At 38.5% G+C, this 17700-nt stretch overlaps 2 protein-coding genes across 5 annotated transcripts in view; one reads left to right on the top strand and one right to left on the bottom strand.

The window, feature by feature from the left end:
- Positions 1–14763, bottom strand: part of ERP44 (endoplasmic reticulum protein 44) — a 96411-nt gene extending 81648 nt beyond the window's left edge. Inside the window, exon 1 of the mRNA XM_061200182.1 lies at positions 14533–14763. Coding sequence (XP_061056165.1) covers positions 14533–14589 — 57 coding nt within the window. The 5' untranslated portion in view covers positions 14590–14763. The remainder of the gene's footprint in view (positions 1–14532) is intronic.
- A 195-nt stretch (positions 14764–14958) lies between these two features.
- INVS (inversin) overlaps positions 14959–17700 on the top strand; it is a 145029-nt gene continuing 142287 nt past the window's right edge. For all 4 annotated transcript variants that reach the window (XM_061200181.1, XM_061200179.1, XM_061200180.1 and 1 more), the window contains exon 1: positions 14959–15122. The gene's annotated coding sequence lies outside the window, so the exon portion shown is untranslated. The remainder of the gene's footprint in view (positions 15123–17700) is intronic.

The following is a 17700-nucleotide window of genomic DNA, read 5'->3' as shown; positions in this document are numbered from 1 at the left end:
GGAGATATCATACATGCTTATGTGTAAATAACTTCACACCTCACTGGAAGCAATATTTAAGGGATAACTATGGTATATGTAAGTTAAGCTTATAGGAACATATGAAACTATATAACCAGCAATTTGAAATCTTCCACACTTACACAAATAGGATTTTTACGTTTGCCTCTTTTCAGTGACCAAAATACGCTATAATCATCTTCTCTTCCCTAACTAAATTCTACTAGAGAAAGATTATATATTTCTAAAGAATCATCATCATTTTCCAAATATCTAGTCAACTACAACAGTCAGGGATGTATTTTTTGAATGTACAAAGTAAAAGAAATGACGCCTTTCTCTGTGGAGCAAATGATACCTTTCAAACAGCAAAGCATAAAGCATGTTTCCCACTTCCATTTATACCACTTACAGGAATTTATTTGCTTTTGTATTAAAGGCAGAAATGCATATCAAGTTAGATTTTTATTTTTATCAATAACAGTTATATTTGTCACTATTTTGATAAGACTATGCCATAACTTACCAGGGGAAAGAGACAAGTTGATAAGCACTTTAAGAAACCACTAATATTTAGAATCAGACTTTTAAAATAAAAAGCTTCATCCATTTACTCATTTCAGAAGGTCAAAAAGGCACTAGAAGCACAGAGAGATTGTCAAAACAAGCGCAATCCTCCTCCAAGGTACTTCTTCCATTTTATAATGACAACTCTATCCACTTGGCAACCTTTCCTTCTCTATCCATTACCTTACAAAACAAAAATCTCTTCTATACGCCAGACATGATGCAAAGTACTTAATATACATTATATCTTAATCTTATAACCTTGCAAAATAATTATCCCCACTTGCAAAATAGGAAATTGGAGGGTCAGAAAGATAAAGAAATTTGCTTAATATCACACAGCTACAAAGAGGCAGAACCAAGAATGAACTAGGTCTTTCCAGCTTCAAAGTCACTCTACTTCTAGTATTGTCAGTTATCCCGGAAACTCAGACCCTAGAACTATTTCCATAATGCATCAACTCTCCCTGAAAGGGATGAACTACATAGCATACCTAGGCTTCTGGGGGAAAAAAAAATCTGAGTAACAAACATATGTTTGAAGCACACGAGAATATTTCAGTGTAACAATATATATATTTACTATTTACAAACACATATCTCTTTTACATCATCACATCAACTCTTGAAGCTGAAGTAGGAAATTATATTATCCCTATTTTATAAATGAGGAAAATGAAAGTATGCAGTATGTGACATATAGTATATGCAAATATTTGCTAAAGGATTACGACTCAAATAGGCTAAGTGACTTGTGCAAACTAGTGGCAGAACAGGGTTCAAACCCAGGTCTCTTTTAATTCGAAAACCAGTGGTCTGTACAACAAAATACAACTGTTTCCATAAACTATTTTCATCATTATATACTGAATTTAAGTACAAAACTAAGTACAGTTATAAAACAGAACTAGACAGATAATCTATTCACTTCATGGTCACATTTTTAAGCTGTTTTTGTTAGTATAATACTGACAGTGCAATTAGCACCAGAAGACCACAGGGGGTTGGAAGCTAGTCACGCCAGCTCATTACTTCAGTGCACACAATTTTAATACCACAGGGTGAACAATTTGAAAGTTACCCAAAGCAGCAAATGTATTCAATCATTCATTCACTCACTGATTCCTTTATCTAAACAACATTTATTGAACACCTATGATGTGACAGAAGTCGGAAAAGTTTAAGTGCCTACAACGTACCATGGACACATTCATAAACAGTCTCATTTTGTCTTCCCAGAATTCTTCAAAAGAGGGCTGTATCCTCATTTGAAAGGTGAGAAAAAGGAAGCTCAGAAAGGTTAAATAACTTTCTAAAGTTAAGTGGTCAAGCTCAGTGCCATCTCCAAGTCCTATGAGTACAAGCACAGGTATACACACGGGCATCATCTTCTGTTCCCACGTAGCTGGCAGTCTACCACTCTACACCACGACCAAACAAGAGTGAGAGCCCAACCCTACGTTGTTCAAAACGTACATTTTACTGTTAAAAGTCCTTTCAATATGCGCACAAAAGAACTGGAAGGATATTCATTAAATGTTATCAGTGGTAGGGGTATGTACTTTTTTTCTTCATTATGCTTTTCTGTACCATGAAAGTATACCGCTTTCAGGAATCAGAAAATGTCAGGAAATCTTTTGTTTTCACAGTTTAAGTTATTACAACTGCAGGTTGTGACCCATCCTGTCACACATAGGGAATATTTTGAAAATAGAAAACTGGGGGAACACTGGGGTAAACAGCCAAGGCAACTCCCAGCAGAGCCAACTGGGCCAGGGCTGAGGAGATCAATATTACCAGCAACCCTGTTATGGAGTTCTACCTTATTGGGTCAGATCAGCGATTTTTTAAAAAAACAAAGCACAGAATAGAAAACAAGAAAAAAGAAAACATCAGCAAACAACATACATAGTAAGTACAGTTTTGGAAAATGTGTTTTAGCTACATGACTTAATTTTTTTCTTTTTTGGCTCAGCCACATGGCATGCTGGATCTTAGTGGAAGTGCGAAGTCCTAACCACTGGACCGCCGGGGAATTCCCGACTTAATCTTATAATACACTGCACCTTCTTCACAGCATGACAGCTATACTGCCCTCCTTGCTGCTCCTTGAATATGCCTGTGACACTTAGGAACTTTGCACTGGCTAATGCCCTTGCCTGGAAGGCTCTTCCCCCCAAGAAATCCAAATGACTAACTTCCTCACCTAGTTCAAGGCTCACCTTCTTGGTGATGCTTACAAACTCCCACTCCCCTGGGCATTCCTGATCCTCCTTACCCTAGCTGTACCTTTTCTTTCTTCCATACACGCAATAAATTATTATTAAGCGCTTAACCTGTGTAAGGTATTGTACTAGAAACTAAGATCTAAGAATAAGAAAGCGTGATACCTTTTTAACACTTTTTGTTCCACAAAATCATAGAAGCATGCAAATAACACCTCCTATAAGTCAGACACAAAACCTGTATTATTCCTCAGAGGTTAACAGGCAAGATAACAAAGGTGAAAAGCAGCAGATCCAAGATTTGAGCCCACATCTCTGACTCCTAAATTAAATATTCTCCTAAAAGTCTTCTCTTTAGCTGATATATTTTCAAGTTATTATTAATGGAAAATATTGGGTGGGCCAAAAGGTTCATTTGGTTTTTTCCATAAGATGGCTCTAGTAGCACTTAGTTGTCTTCAACTTCATTCAAAACAATTTTGTTAGATTGTATTGTGACAGCTATCATATCAGCGTGCATTTAAAAAAAGACTTATCAAAATTGGTAAGTTTTTGTGTAGCCATTTTAATACTGAAGATGCAAGAAAAAAAGCAATATTTTTGGCATATTATGCTTTATTATTTCAAGAAAGGTAAAAATGCAACTGAAATGCACAAAAACATTTGTGCAGTGTATGGAGAAGCTGCTGTGACTGATTGAACGTGTCAAAAGTGGTTTGCGAAGTTCTGTGCTGGAGATTTCTCGCTGGACGATGCTCCATGGTTGGGTAGACCAGTTGAAGTTGATAGTGATCAAATCGAAACAATAATTGATAACAATCTTCTTATACCACACAAGAGATAGCTGACATACTCAAAATATCCAAATCAAGCGTTGAAAATCATTTACACCAGCTTGGTTATGTTCATCGCTTTGATGTTTGGGTTCCACGTAAGTTAAGTGGAAAAAAACCTTCTTGACCATATTTCCACATGTGATTCTCTACTGAAACATAATGTAAATGTTCCGTTTTTAAAACAAATTGTGACGGGCAATGATAAGTGGATACTGTACAATAATGTGGAACGGAAGAGATCGTGGGGCAGATGAAATGAACCACCACCAACCACACCAAAGTCTGGTCTTCACCCAAAGAAGGTGATGTTGTGTATATGGTGGGATTGGAAGGGAGTCCTCTATTATGAGCTGCTTCCGGAAAGCCAAACGATTAATTCTAACAAGTAGTGCTCCCAATCAAACCAACTGAAAGCGGCACTCGACGAAAAGCATCCAGGATGAGTCAACAGAAAACACATAATCTTCCATCAGGATAACGCAAGACCACGTTTCTTTGATAACCAGGCAAAAACGGTTACGACTTGGCTGGGAAGTTCTGATTCATCCACTGTATTCACCAGACATTGCACCTTCAGATTTCCATTTATTTCAGTCTTTACAAAATTCTATTAATGGGAAAAATTTCAATCCCCTGAAAGACTGTAAAAGGCACCTGTAAGAGTTCTTTGCTCAAAAAGATAAAAAGTTTTGGGAAGATGGAATTATGAAGTTGCCTGAAAAATGGCAGAAGGTAGTGGAACAAAAGGGTGAACACACTGTTCTATAAAGTTCTTGGTGAAAATGAAAAAATGTGTCTTTTGTTTTTACTTAAAAACCCCAAGGCACTTTTTGGCCCAGCCAATACTTCACTTTACCTCTGGAAGACACTCTAAGACCAGAGTACAGGCACAATTAAATAATAAACAAACTGGACAATTTCTAAAACAAATAAGTAGAACATGCTTTAAAATGTAGCACAGTTTTTATAGTTCTAAAGCAAAATTAGGGTATGTGAAACTGTTCATTCAAAGATTAAATAAAGAACCAAGTATCTTGCAACACTGGTACTTGTGTTAATTGTGAACAGATCACAAGACTTCCTATGAGAATCAGTATCCATTCTTTTTTTTTAATAACTTTTTTTTTAATTTATTTTTTTAATTTATTTATTTTGGCTGCGTTGGGTCTTTGTTGCTATGCGCGGGCTTTCTCTAGTTGCGGTGAGCGGGGGCTACTCTTCATTGCGGTGCGTGGGTTTCTCGTTGCGGTGGCTTCTCTTGTTGCAGAGCACAGGCTCTAGGCGCCCGGGCTTCAGGAGTTGTGGCTCGCAGGCTCAGGAGCACAGACTCAGTAGTTGTGGCGCACGGGCTTAGTTGCTTCATGGCATGTGGGATCTTCCCAGACCAGGGCTCGAACCCGTGTCCCCTGCATTGCCAGGAGGATTCTTAACCACTGCACCACCAGGGAAGCCCAGTATCCATTCTTATAGTAAAAACTGGTGCTAGAAACTGTGGAGTGAGTCAATTTGAGTAGCTGTTTTCAAAGAATTATTTTGACTGCAAAAAAAAAAAAGTAGCTCTTTCAGAATGTGAAGTCATTACAGAAACGTGAGCTTTTACCAGCTAGCTGGGATTTTACTGCAATTGGGCCAGAACCATAGTAATAAAATGAAAGGAATTGAGAAATATCCAAATTTCTCTCTCAGATCACATTCACAACTGAAACTGTTCTTTACTCACAGATAGACTTTAATGTTGTGTCAGTAATATTTTAAGAGCTGGCATTTCCCCCTACATTTTACAAAACTTCAAATACAACAAAACACCTAAACAGCAGGCATGTAAATATGAGTATCTTGTCCAAAGGACCAAGAAATTTTAACTCCATTTAATATTTTACCTTATAAACTTATTCATGATCTCTACTCCATCACTAAATCATACTTTCTTCACATTTTGGAGTTGGCTCAAATTTAGAAAACTGCTATATGTATTAAATATTAGCCTGTCTTCATGAGCTCATACAACTTCTGGCCGTTTTAAAGTATGCAGGAAGAGATGCACAGTAATTTCTGAGTTTATCAAATTAGAAGATTAAGTTCCTGGCAAGGGTACCCTTCTGATACCTGAGGCAAAGAGAATGTATCAACAGGCCATCTTTTTACAGGTAATTTTACTAACTAAAAATGTAGGTATGTACTTAATAAAATTGTCTCTATATCATTTCTAAAGATGAAGACTTCAAAAGGGACTTTATCACAGAGACAAACTGTAGGCCATCAAGTCCCAACGTCCCAGTCACATTCCATTGGAAGGTCTGCTAGACTCCTCCAAACAGTCTATGCAGTCCTACTCAATTTTCAGTTGAAAAACTAAGGCCTCAAGAAGGAAAGAGATTTGCCCTGAATGACCTTGTGAACTAGTAAAAGAAAAATACTAACACTCCAACTCTTATTTTCAAGTTTTAACTAGTATTCTCTGGTGCCCCCCTAAATTTGCCATTAGGCAACCACCAAAAGCCAAATCTGTGCTAATAAGATTATTGACGTTTTTTTCCCGGTTATTGCTATTCCTTGAACAGGTGAAATATGTGTTCCTCACAAGCCGTGAAACACTATTTGAGGCATTTTCCTCATTCTTTACCTCACCTTTGTCTTGGTTTCTGAGACAGACAGCAAGAGCAAAGCTCTAGACCAGCCCTATCCAATGGCACTTTCTGCAACAATGGAAATGTTTCAGCACCTGCATTGTTCAGTACAGTAGCCACTAGTTGCATGTGACTACTGTGCCCTTGAAATATGGCTACTGTGACTGAGGAACGGAATTTTTTACTTTATTCCATTTTAATGAATTTAAGTTTACAGTACAACTCTAGATAACTATAACTTCAGTCATTATACTGCCTGTGACCCAGTCATGGTTCTTATATCCCTTCCTGCTTACTGAACTGAACAAAACACTAACGATAGAGTCCCATAGAAATAAAAAGGCCTCCAATTCCTTTTTTCCAGGGTCAAAAATTCTTCTGATTCCTAAAGACCTTTTCCTAAAATCTCTTAAATCCAGTTACCAAAGCTTCTACTACTAGACCCTTATAATCTTGAGGAAGAAATGGGTAAAGTATTGGCACTCTACTATTCACCCTGCAGTTTTCTTTAGCTCCAATACTAGAATGTTTTTCTGAGATGATTTCTTCCTTCATTTTCATTGTTTTTCTCTATTATTTTAGTAATGTTCATGTCTACAAACTCAGGTGACTAAAAATTAGATACATTAAAATATAATGTTCAAGGTTCTACATAACGAGAAAATCACAGAGCTAGAGGAATCAGAGATCTTGACCACAATATTACCGTGGGAATCAAAGCAGTTAGAATTTGATTGCAATCTTTACAAGAATAGAACCAAGACCTAAGATCCATGGCATTACATAAGAAACTTCTCCAAAGTCCCTTTTTTGTCCCTCTCCTCTTGAGTGGAGTAATCGGAAAGCTGGTGAGAATCCACTAAAGACCATGATTTTTATTTTGGCTAAGATAATAATGAGCTGTTCTAATGGAAACTGGCCAAAGGGTTTGCCAGCTTCTTTAGGGCCAAGTCTGACATCTGGCGATGTCAGCAAGCCACACAGCAAGACTCCTTAAAAAAAAATGAAACCAAAAAAGCAGGTATCCAATTCACGTTAAAGATTATTAAGTTATTGAAGGGTACAAGCCTTCTAATTCATTCCACTCAAGCCTGAAAATTAACCCATCAATTTAACCTTTCAAGGCTCTACTCTCATCTTCCTTCAAGAAGATTTCCCTGATTCTGCCAATGAGAATAAATTTGCTTCTTTTCAAACATCTACAGCTGTACTTCTCATACTTTAATGGGCATATACGAATCAGCTAGGTACACTGTTAACGTGCAGATTCTGAATCAGTAGGCCTGGGGTGAGGACACTGGAAGAAGATCCCAGGTAATGCCCAGGCTCACCACCACATTTCTGTATAGCAAGATCTACAACCCACTTCTACAAATACCTTCAGGGCACCTATCACTTTCATTTTGGAATTCTAATTATTTACATATACATCTTGTCTCCCCCACTGAATTATAAATTCCTTGGAAGCATGATATGAATCTCAATTATCTTTTTCTTTTCCACAGCAGACAGCAAACAGGCATTCAAACGCCAGGAGTAAAGGAAAGAATAATACCAAAGAAATAAAGTTCCTGCAGCCTGGGCCATAGGTAGTTCCTCTCTACGGAATCAAAGGTAGGTTAAAGAGCACTGAATGCTGTGAAAAGTCAAACTGTTTTTCATTTACTTGGTTAAATGAAATAGAGTGCAGCAATATCAGAAAAGCTGTGACCAAAGCATGCTATTCCTTACACTGGATAGCAGAGTGATGGGGCACAGACCTGCAAAGCTAGCAGATTTTTTGAGGAAATACCCAATCAAATAATAAATTTATTAATTAGGGGAGTTAGAGGAATATCCTTTTTAAAAAACATAATAGACTACACAAAGAATCACTGAATCATCAAATCCAGTATGTTTAACTTATAGACTAAAAAATTTAGCTAGGTGATTTATCCAAGGATACAAGTATATGGAAGAGGTGGAACTTGTACATAGATGCCCTGACAGCTAGTCCAGTATTCTTTGCACTACGCTACCTCATGAATGGACACTACATGAAGAAATAACACTTTCCATCATTCTTAAACTGTATCTTGTGAGCACATCTATTCTGAATTACTGGAAGAAGAATGAGTAAACAATTTTTTGAAAAGGGGGCAACTAACATAAACATATACATACATACTCAAGCAGGAATATAAGTGGTTAATAAATATGAAAAAAATCAACTTTGGTTGTAATCACAGAAATGTAAATTTAAATCAGATAGTATTTTTGGTCTACTAAATTGGCACAGACTACAAAAACACCCACTGTAACTAGAGTGTAAGGAAGTGGGCATACTCATACACTGTTTTGTTTTGGGGTTTTTTCCCAGAAAAATTGCTTTATTTTGTTTGCATAATACCAAAGTGTTTCTCCCTTTTTAAAAAAAATACATCTTTATTGGAGTATAATTGCTTCACAATACCATGTTAGTTTCTGTTGCACAACAAAGCGAATCAGCCATAAGCATACACATGTCCCCATATCCCCTCCTTCTCGAGCCTCCCTCCCATCCTCCCTATCCCACCCCTCTAGGTGGTCACAAAGCACCGAGCTGATCTCCCTGTGTTATGCTGCTGCTTCCCACTAGCCATCCATTTTACATTTGGTGTGTATATATGTTGATGCTACTCTCACTTCGCCCCAGCTTCCCCCTCCCCACCATGTACTCAAGTCCATTCTCTATGTCTACGTCTTTATTCCTGCCCTGCCACTCATACACTGTTGACAGAAATAAATGTCTGTACAACTTTTCAGTAGGGCAAATTTGTACAATGTATCAGAAATCCTAAATAAAAGATATACCATAGGATCTAAGAAATACAATTCTGGAAAATTAACCTGAGGATATATCTGGAGATCTGCAGTGAACATCATTGTATATGTATCATTTGTACTTTTTTTTTTTACAATTGTGAAAAGCTGGAGATGACCAATAACCATATTTTATATTAAAAATACCGTAATTTATATTAAAATAATAGTATTTTAACAAACGATGAAGTAAAATATAGTGCATCTACAAGTTGAGCTACTATAGTGTGGAATATGTTTTCAATAACTGACAATCAGACATCTTTTCCAAGGCTTTTACAAGTTTTAACCCATCAGAAATATTACTGAATAGAGTAATATATTCCAGTGCTTCTCAATCTGGCTGCATCCTTGGATCAACTAAGGAGATAAAGGGTTAAGAACTCCGTGTCAAAGAATGCAAATGGCCTTTACACATAAAAAAGCTCACACGAAAAGAGAATCAAGTTAAAATGCACTGAGATACCATTTCTCACCTATCAGATTGACAAACACCCAATCATTTGACATCAACCTTATTAGCAAGGATATGAGAAAAGTCTGTTACATTGTTGGTGAGAACTCAAAATGGCAAAACTCCAGGTGGAGAGGAGTTTCCACTATCTAGCAACATCTACAAAGTTACAAATACATTTACCATTTGCCTGAGCAACCTCAATTACAGGAATCTATCTCAAAGATACACTAGCAAAAGTAGTTTTGCAAAGTAACACATTTGTTAAAGCAAAAGAATGGAAACAATAGTAGCACATCTACCCAGAGGAGCAATAAGCAGTTTAAAAGAAATAGGGAATATTTCTATCCTGATCTCTAGGATACACTTTATAGAGTTTAAAAGGGGAGAGAAAGAGGTGGGCAGAGAAAGTATGAATAATATGCTAGAGTTTATCAAGGGGAGGGAGAAACAAATATACACACATATAAGTACAAGTAGATTGCTTACATTTTCTTTTTAAACAGAAGAATTAAAAAATTTTTTTTTTAATTTTAAAGGTTTCTTATATTAGGAGGAAGTTAGACAGTAGAATAGACAGGGATAGAAGTTAGCCTGTTGTAAACATAGTTTGCTTTAAAGATTTGCTTTGGAAGCAGTAAATTTTACATAATTATATATTAGAAGATATTTTTTAAAAACCTGAAAATTGAAAGCTAAATGAAACAAATGAACCTAACCATACATTGAGTTGATGGTTAAGCCCACGTAAATTTAATTACAAATTTATAGGGAACAAAAGGAACAGAGAAACATGAAACTACACTATGAGGATCCAATCAGCAATATTCGGAATGTGGGAAATTCTACAGGACAGAGGACCCAGTTTTCCCAACAATAAATTACAAGGAAAAAAAATGAGACGAAGAGTGAGCCTTTAGATTTGTAAAGTTTTATAAGAGACATATAAGCCTATTGGGATGTATGAACCTTATATGGCTCCTGCTTTGAATGTTCAATTTCTTTAAAAAAAAAAATTTTTTTTTTTCTTTGAAACAGTCAGGAAAATCTGAACATTAACTAGATATTTGATGACATAAAGAAATTTCAGTTACTTTTTCTAGATGTGATAATGGTATTCTAGTTTTTGCTTTGTTGTTTAATTCTTATCTTTGAGAGAGACATACTAAAGAAAAAACAAATGACCTGGGAATTAAAAACAAACAAACAAACAAAGAACAATGTTTGGATCCCACAGATATAACTAGCCTGATATAGGGCCTACACATCATTGTATTAAAACTGCCCCAGGCGGTTCTAATGAGCCACCAAGTTTTGTAAACCACTGATCTGGGGCAAGTCATATCAATAGGATAAATAACTCACTGAGTTATGAATGGAACTACATGTCTCCAAAAGTACTCTTGTTGAAGGTAGGAATCAGTATTTATCATTGGCACTAATGGCTAAAACTGACATCTCTGAATTCTACTGTACTTATTTTTAAGGTACTTATAAAGTTAAATAAATGTTTACTTAGCTCTCTGATTTACTTAGTTTCCTAAGCAAACTTTTCTTGGCTTCTTATACATACTGAACAAACCAGGAGCAATAATGGTAAAAGCCTTAATGTCCAGGCACAAGGCAATTAGAGCTAGTAACAACTTATGATCCATAAACATAAACCATTAAGAGATTAACAAGAAAGCAGTCTCAATAAAGCAACTGGAGCAGGTTACAAACCTTTGAACCACAGAAGGTTATTTAGGCTATATCAGACAACTTCATTACAATTTAGTCTTATTTCTCTTATCTCAGCTTTTCAAAACTCTTGTACACAACCAATGCAGGAAGAACAACTGCTAAGAAATAATTAATTTAAGGGGAAAATGATCACTTTTAATCCTGAATAAACCCATCTCAGGCAGAAAGATAAGCAGAAAAGGGCTAATTAATAAGTAACTGATTCTTTGGTTAGTGATAAATGAAATGTCCCTTTAACTTATCCTATAAGCTGCCAATTAATGACTGTCACATAGCAAAATGAAAAGATAATGCCAAGATACATCTGGCCAGGTGCTTTCCTCTGATTCAGGCAGCTCTCCTTAAAAGAGCCCACAACTGGGAAGGAATTTCCCAATCCAGACATTATATACATGGGGTTTTAGCAGAGAAACATTGCTGTCTCCAGCATTCCAATTATCCACAAAATATGATGAACAGTTATGGAGGCAGAGATTATACAGTTCAGAAACTAAAGTTGTAATCACATATCTAATGGATCAATTCAAACCGTTACAGAAACAATAAATATTCATGAGGTACAGAAAAGGTATCAGGAGAATTATGCCTCTTTGCATTTGCCAGGTGACTCAAATTTTTCTTCTGATTTATCCAAAATCAGTGCACCCCTATACTACCACACTTTGTCCAAGACATGCTGCAAATTCAGTGGAGTTTAAAAATAATTTAAAGGCAATGGGGGTGTTTCAAAAAGCAAGCCTGAAATAAAAGAACTCATTCTCTAAGACCCTGACTTTAAAGATACATAAAAGCTCAGGGGGAAAAAAAGTTATCACATTGAACTTCTGTGTTTAGTTACCCATCCCAGAAAGGCTTTTTAGGCATAGAATGATATGTCCCAACATGCTTTTGAGATCAGGGGGAAAAAAAAAACTACCTGCCTGCAGAAGTTTAGGATTTTATGTTTCTGCTGTTATCTTATGAACACCACTAAATCTCAATAGATCTAGTTCTTTAGGGCTGAGGTAGAGTTTACCTGAAAAAAAAAATTATTGTGTTAAGAGAATATATGGCTTTTTATAGCAGGCCATTTAAGGAAAAAAATGACCTCAGCTAGGGGGAAACTTGGATATTCAATGGCTGTATGTGGGAGGGAATAAACTTGAAGTCTGAGAGGGGAAGTTGGAGGGAGGAGGAAGAAAGCACATTGGAGAAGATAAAGGGTATATTTTTAGACAGGTGGGATACTGAGTAAGCAGTTTCCATCACTAGAACAGAACTGCTAGTTAGATAAGTAATTCAAACTGTGATCAGACAGATGTTCTATAAATATTTGCTAACTGGTATATGACTATTAAAACTACTTTGGTAAATACTGTGTTCAAACTGAATCTAGTTTGACTTGTAACTCTGGCTTACTAAACCTTCTCTTGGGCTTTATTTTCCAGCCTACTAACCTTTACAGGTATTCTCTAAAATGTCTTCTATCCCTCTACATTTACGCAGAGAGATAAGTATACAAAATGTTAACTAGATTTTAAAAGTATTAGAAAAAACTTTTTTATGCTTAACAGGGTTTGTAGGTTTTCTATAAAAAGCATGAGTTATTTCAAAATAAGTTCTTTTCTCCTTCTTAAACTTAGCTCTACAACCAAACAGTGCATCTGATGTCGTTTTCCTATTCAGTATTTCAACTTTTCTTTCCAATCTCTTAAGATTTTTTGCCCTTCATATTTTTTGTAACCTAAAAGTAATTTCTGGTAAACAACTCATAATTCAGGCCATGTTTATGGATATGGAAAGATTAGTATCTATTATCCTTAAAGGGAAAGTGGTCTCTGATAACAATGAGTATTATTCCAGCACTTCTAGAAGGAAGAGAGCCAGAGTATAATGCAATTACCAAGAAACAGAGTATTTTCCTCTATAGAGAAGCCATTCATTACCATATAATTATAAGAAGTCCCATTAAGACACTTCATCATTTAACATCACCATGTTTATATACAACTTTTAGTTCTCAAAAGTACTTTGACATTCCCCTTAATTTATAGCACTTTTCCTCTGAAAAGGTCCAAATATTCAAAGGCCTTTGAATATGACTTGAAAATCACAAAGAAAAGAGAGGGGAGAGAGGAAGGAGAGGGGAGAGAAGGGAAAATGGGGAGAGAGGGAAAAGGGAGAGGGAGAGAGAAACTATTTCAAACACAAATATTAAAAATGTAACGTGATATGGCAGAATAAGCACTGCGAGTCAAGAGATCTGCTTCAAATCCCAGTTCTGCCGGTAACCAGCTATATGCCTTCCTCTGAGTCATTTAATTATATTTTTTTACATTGTCAAGAGTGATTTCGACTTAGTGTTCACCTTAAATTTAGCTTTTTAAAAACCTACTACAATTAAAGTACTTCAAATATCATATTATAACACTAGCTCAATTAAAGGTACATCATTTTACCACATGGAGTTAGTCCTTCACTTTTGTCTCAATTTGACCTGCAGCCTGGATTACTTAGGCTGCACCCTCAAGATGTACTTTGGAGGAAGAGGGACTGGAGGAAGATTCCTTTACAAGATGGGATGGTGCTGAGCCGGTGAGGAAGTTAAGGAGTAAGTGCATATGCATGCAGAAAACCTGGTCATTCACAAATCAGGAGTACTGAAGAACAACTCTGCTTAAATTTCGGGAGGTATAACCAGATTTGAGGGAGGCTCTGAGCTGAGGCTTTCTGGTAATCACAGCCTCCACCCTTCAAACCTTTACTCCCCCAGTGGACACCAAACCAATTTCCAGTTCCGGGTTCCCAACCAATCGTATCAAGCCACAACAGAGGGCTCCGCCGACCTGGGCACCGTTTCAGGGCTCCAGAGCGAGATGCACAAGACCCCAGCACCTGTCGGCCTCACATTCTTCCCAAAAAGAGAGGGTGGGAGGGAACAGTAGGTGTATGCCCCGACTTTCTGTACTCAGGCTACCACCAAGTCCATGAGCCCTCTGGACTGAAACAACCTCCGAACTCCAGGGGAAGGGGCGCTGCTCGCCGTGACCCTCCCACAGATCCTTCTCCCAGGGCTAATCTCCGGTTTATAGGTCCCACCTCCGACCGTGGTTTCTCAGGCCTCGGGAACCCCGGGCCTTGGAAGCTGACGGACGGATGCCGAGAATGAAGGCAGCGGGGTAGGGTGCACTCCTCGCCACCAGGGGAAAAGATAGGAAAGAATGTCTGTCGAAGGGTCTGTCATTCCTTCACTCACTCACCAGAAGCAGCAAGGAGCATCTGAGGTCGGGTAAGGATAGGAAGACGGCAGGACTCATGGTAACGCCGGGGTCCGCGGCTGGGACTGGACAGGGTTGGGTTGGGTTAGGAAAGGGCTGGGCTCCGGGAGCCGGCGGCAGTGGAGGATTCTCCCGGCAGCGGCACCTCGTCCTCTCGACCCGGAGCTCCAGCGGCGAACACCCGGGACAACTTCCAGAGAGGCCTTGCACACCCTCACTTCCGGGTCCTGCCTACCTCGGAGCACATCGGAATATGTAGTCCTGCCCCATTCTCAAAGAGCACGTCATTGGGCACCAAGAACTCTTTTCCCATCAGGCTCTCGGCCCTGGTCCACCAAGCCCGCCGCGCGCGGGTCCCTGTGGGATAGAAAGGGCGGAGGGCGGGAACTACAGTTCCCAGAAGGCTGTGCGGTCGAAAGTCTCGGGCGGCCTTCCGAGGGGTTCCGCCAGTTTCAGCGCGGTGGGCTCTGTCCCAGCCGGATGTAGTGGCCTGCCCTGGCAGGAGGGGCGGCCCAGCGGGGGTCGTGCCTCCTGGAGCCGCCCCCAGGACGTGAGTCCTGGAGGAGGCGAGGGTGAGTAAGAGGGGGCCTGGCTGGGGAGGCTCCTATGGATCTGCACTGCTTGGCCCCTGCCTCAAACTCACGACCCTCCTGTCCTGGGCTGTGGCCTGAACCTCCCATCACTGGCCTCCTCGCCTGCTGCCTCTTCTCTCTGCTCTAATTCTTGCATTATAAAGCCCGAGCCACCCCTCTGGGTTTCAGTGGAATGTGTCAATGACTTACCCCTAATTGTCTCTTTGGGCTCCTGTAAGGAATAGATGTGGGATGGACTGGGAACGCACGTTGTAAACTGAAAAGCTCAGCGCGAGAGTGATTGCTACTAATGCATGGATCACACCTGCAGGATAATTAAAAAATTTCGTTAGCCAAAGCAGTTGAGGAACAACCTGGCTGACCCCGTTAGCTCTCCAGCCTCAGCTACTAACACCCAGCCAGGTCCACATGCCCCCAATTGTAGCCACACAATCACAACTAAGTAGCCGTGAGGCATTTGACTCTTCTGTGGTTCTCCCTACTCCTTGGCTTTGCTTCAGCTTCTCTGCTGCCTGGAATGGCCCTAACCCCTCCTCTACCTGGATAGCCATCTCAAATGTCGCCATCTCTGAGAACGTCCCAAACAACCAACCATTTGGTCCTAATCAAAATTACTCTTCCTTTGCTTATGACTACAGCACCACTAGTTTTCTATGGTTTTAATTATTAGAGCATTTATTACACTGGCTTGTTCTATAATTAGTTAATGATGATTATACCTTTGCATTGTATAGCATTTCATAATTAAGAAAGTGGTTTTGATTTTCATCTGTAAAAAATTTACAAAAAGCATTAGCGCTAAAAAAAAAAATACGTATGCATTTGAGCTTAAAAAAAAGGGGGGGAACCTTAAAGAATGGATTTCTCAGGCTGACAAAATTAAACAGTGATGGAGCCAAGATTTTTATTTGGGTCTCCTCTCTCTTAGTCCAGTGTTCTTATCTCTATACCACTCAGCGACCTCTCTGACAGAGAGATAGAAATGAGGAATTAAAAAAGAGCGGAGACTCATGAGTATGAACTCATTACTCCAAGAAACTAAACTTTGACCCTGCTCACCCTCTGGACTTAGCACTCAGCCTATGACTTTTCATTCAACAAACATTCACTGAACAACAGCACCTGTTACTGTGCTAAATGCTAAGAATTATGAGATGAAGTATATATAAATATATTGGGCTGGCCAAAAATTTCATTTGGTTAGTGAATACGTTTTTCAATAAAGTTCTTCGTGAAAATGAAAAATGTCTTTTATTGGTACTTAAAACCGAATGAACTTTTTGGCCAACCCAATTTATAACTGAGATACAATTTTCAGTTTATTTTCAAAAGTTTTTTGTGATTCTGATGTGCCTAAAACTCTGATTACCTAGAGTCTAAAGTGATAGGCATTAGAGTTCAGTACAGTGCCTAGCACATAGTTGGCACTCAACTTGTTGAATGATCAACCTGGTCTACCAATTTCATGTTTCATATTTTACAGAAAAGCAGAGCTGAGGTAGCCTAAGTGTTCACTCCATATTATTAACAGAACTGGATCTTGATCCCAAGAGCAATTACTCCTCTACCGTGTTTCCACCTTCACCCCTGTTTTGTAGCTTCTTTCAAGTCATTTTAATATAATCCTGCATATGACTGTTTTTTCTGACATGACAGACATGCTCAGACATGACAGAGTCTCTCAAAACGCCCATAATTTCTGCCAACACGTTAACTCAAATTGTCAGCAAAATAAAGCCATGAAGAGCTGACTTTACCAAAATTAAGAAAATGCTTTCACTCTAAGGCAGAGCTTGAACCAAAAATCTTCATCAATGACAGCCAAGTACTAGCTCATGAGTTGTGATAAATTTATTTTACAAAGCTCTCAGATCCTTGGGAGTCACAGAGATTGGAGTGTCAGTTTCTGGTAAAATCAGAAGAGGGCTTGCTTACCCTTATTGCAGATACTAACTGTAGCTAATTAACAGCTGTTCCCTTCAGATAGGTATGTACGCTCCAGTTTGCCATGTTCCCCATGACTCCCCGTGTGTCTTGCCCTTGATACCTCCCTGATACTTGTAGGCATTCAACTTTGGAACTTTGATATAGCATCTTCGCTTTAGGATGGAAGTTTAAGATCATTGATGAAACTACCCCTCTTTCCTTCCCATCAGATGCTTGAATTCTTCCTGCTGCATTTCTGACATAATCCAGCCTCTGCTTAAACACTCTTATGATAAGGAACTCACTATTTTCCTGTGCAGCTAATGCATTTCTAGAAGGTTCTATCAGACCATATGAGACTACCAGTCAGAACAAAATTTTTCCTTAATGAAACATGGTTTATCGTAATGATGTGGTTTCCAAGTTAAGTTCCTAAGGTCAAGATCTCTAACTAGGTATATTTCCCTGGTGGACACAAGGGGAGAACAAATATAAATTCCTCCTTTTGTCGGCATGAGAGAAAGAATGAGGTACCTTCTAATTTAGTGCTTAAATCTAGGTAATTCTAACCTGACAATTAAGTTCACATCATACCTATTTTGTGGCTTGGTCATCACCTTTATTCCCAATA

This window comes from Eubalaena glacialis, chromosome 9 (assembly GCF_028564815.1).
Source record: "Eubalaena glacialis isolate mEubGla1 chromosome 9, mEubGla1.1.hap2.+ XY, whole genome shotgun sequence".
NCBI lineage: Eukaryota > Metazoa > Chordata > Mammalia > Artiodactyla > Balaenidae > Eubalaena > Eubalaena glacialis.
The sequence above is the reverse complement of the archived record's forward strand: the minus strand, read 5'-3'. Positions and strand labels throughout refer to the sequence as shown.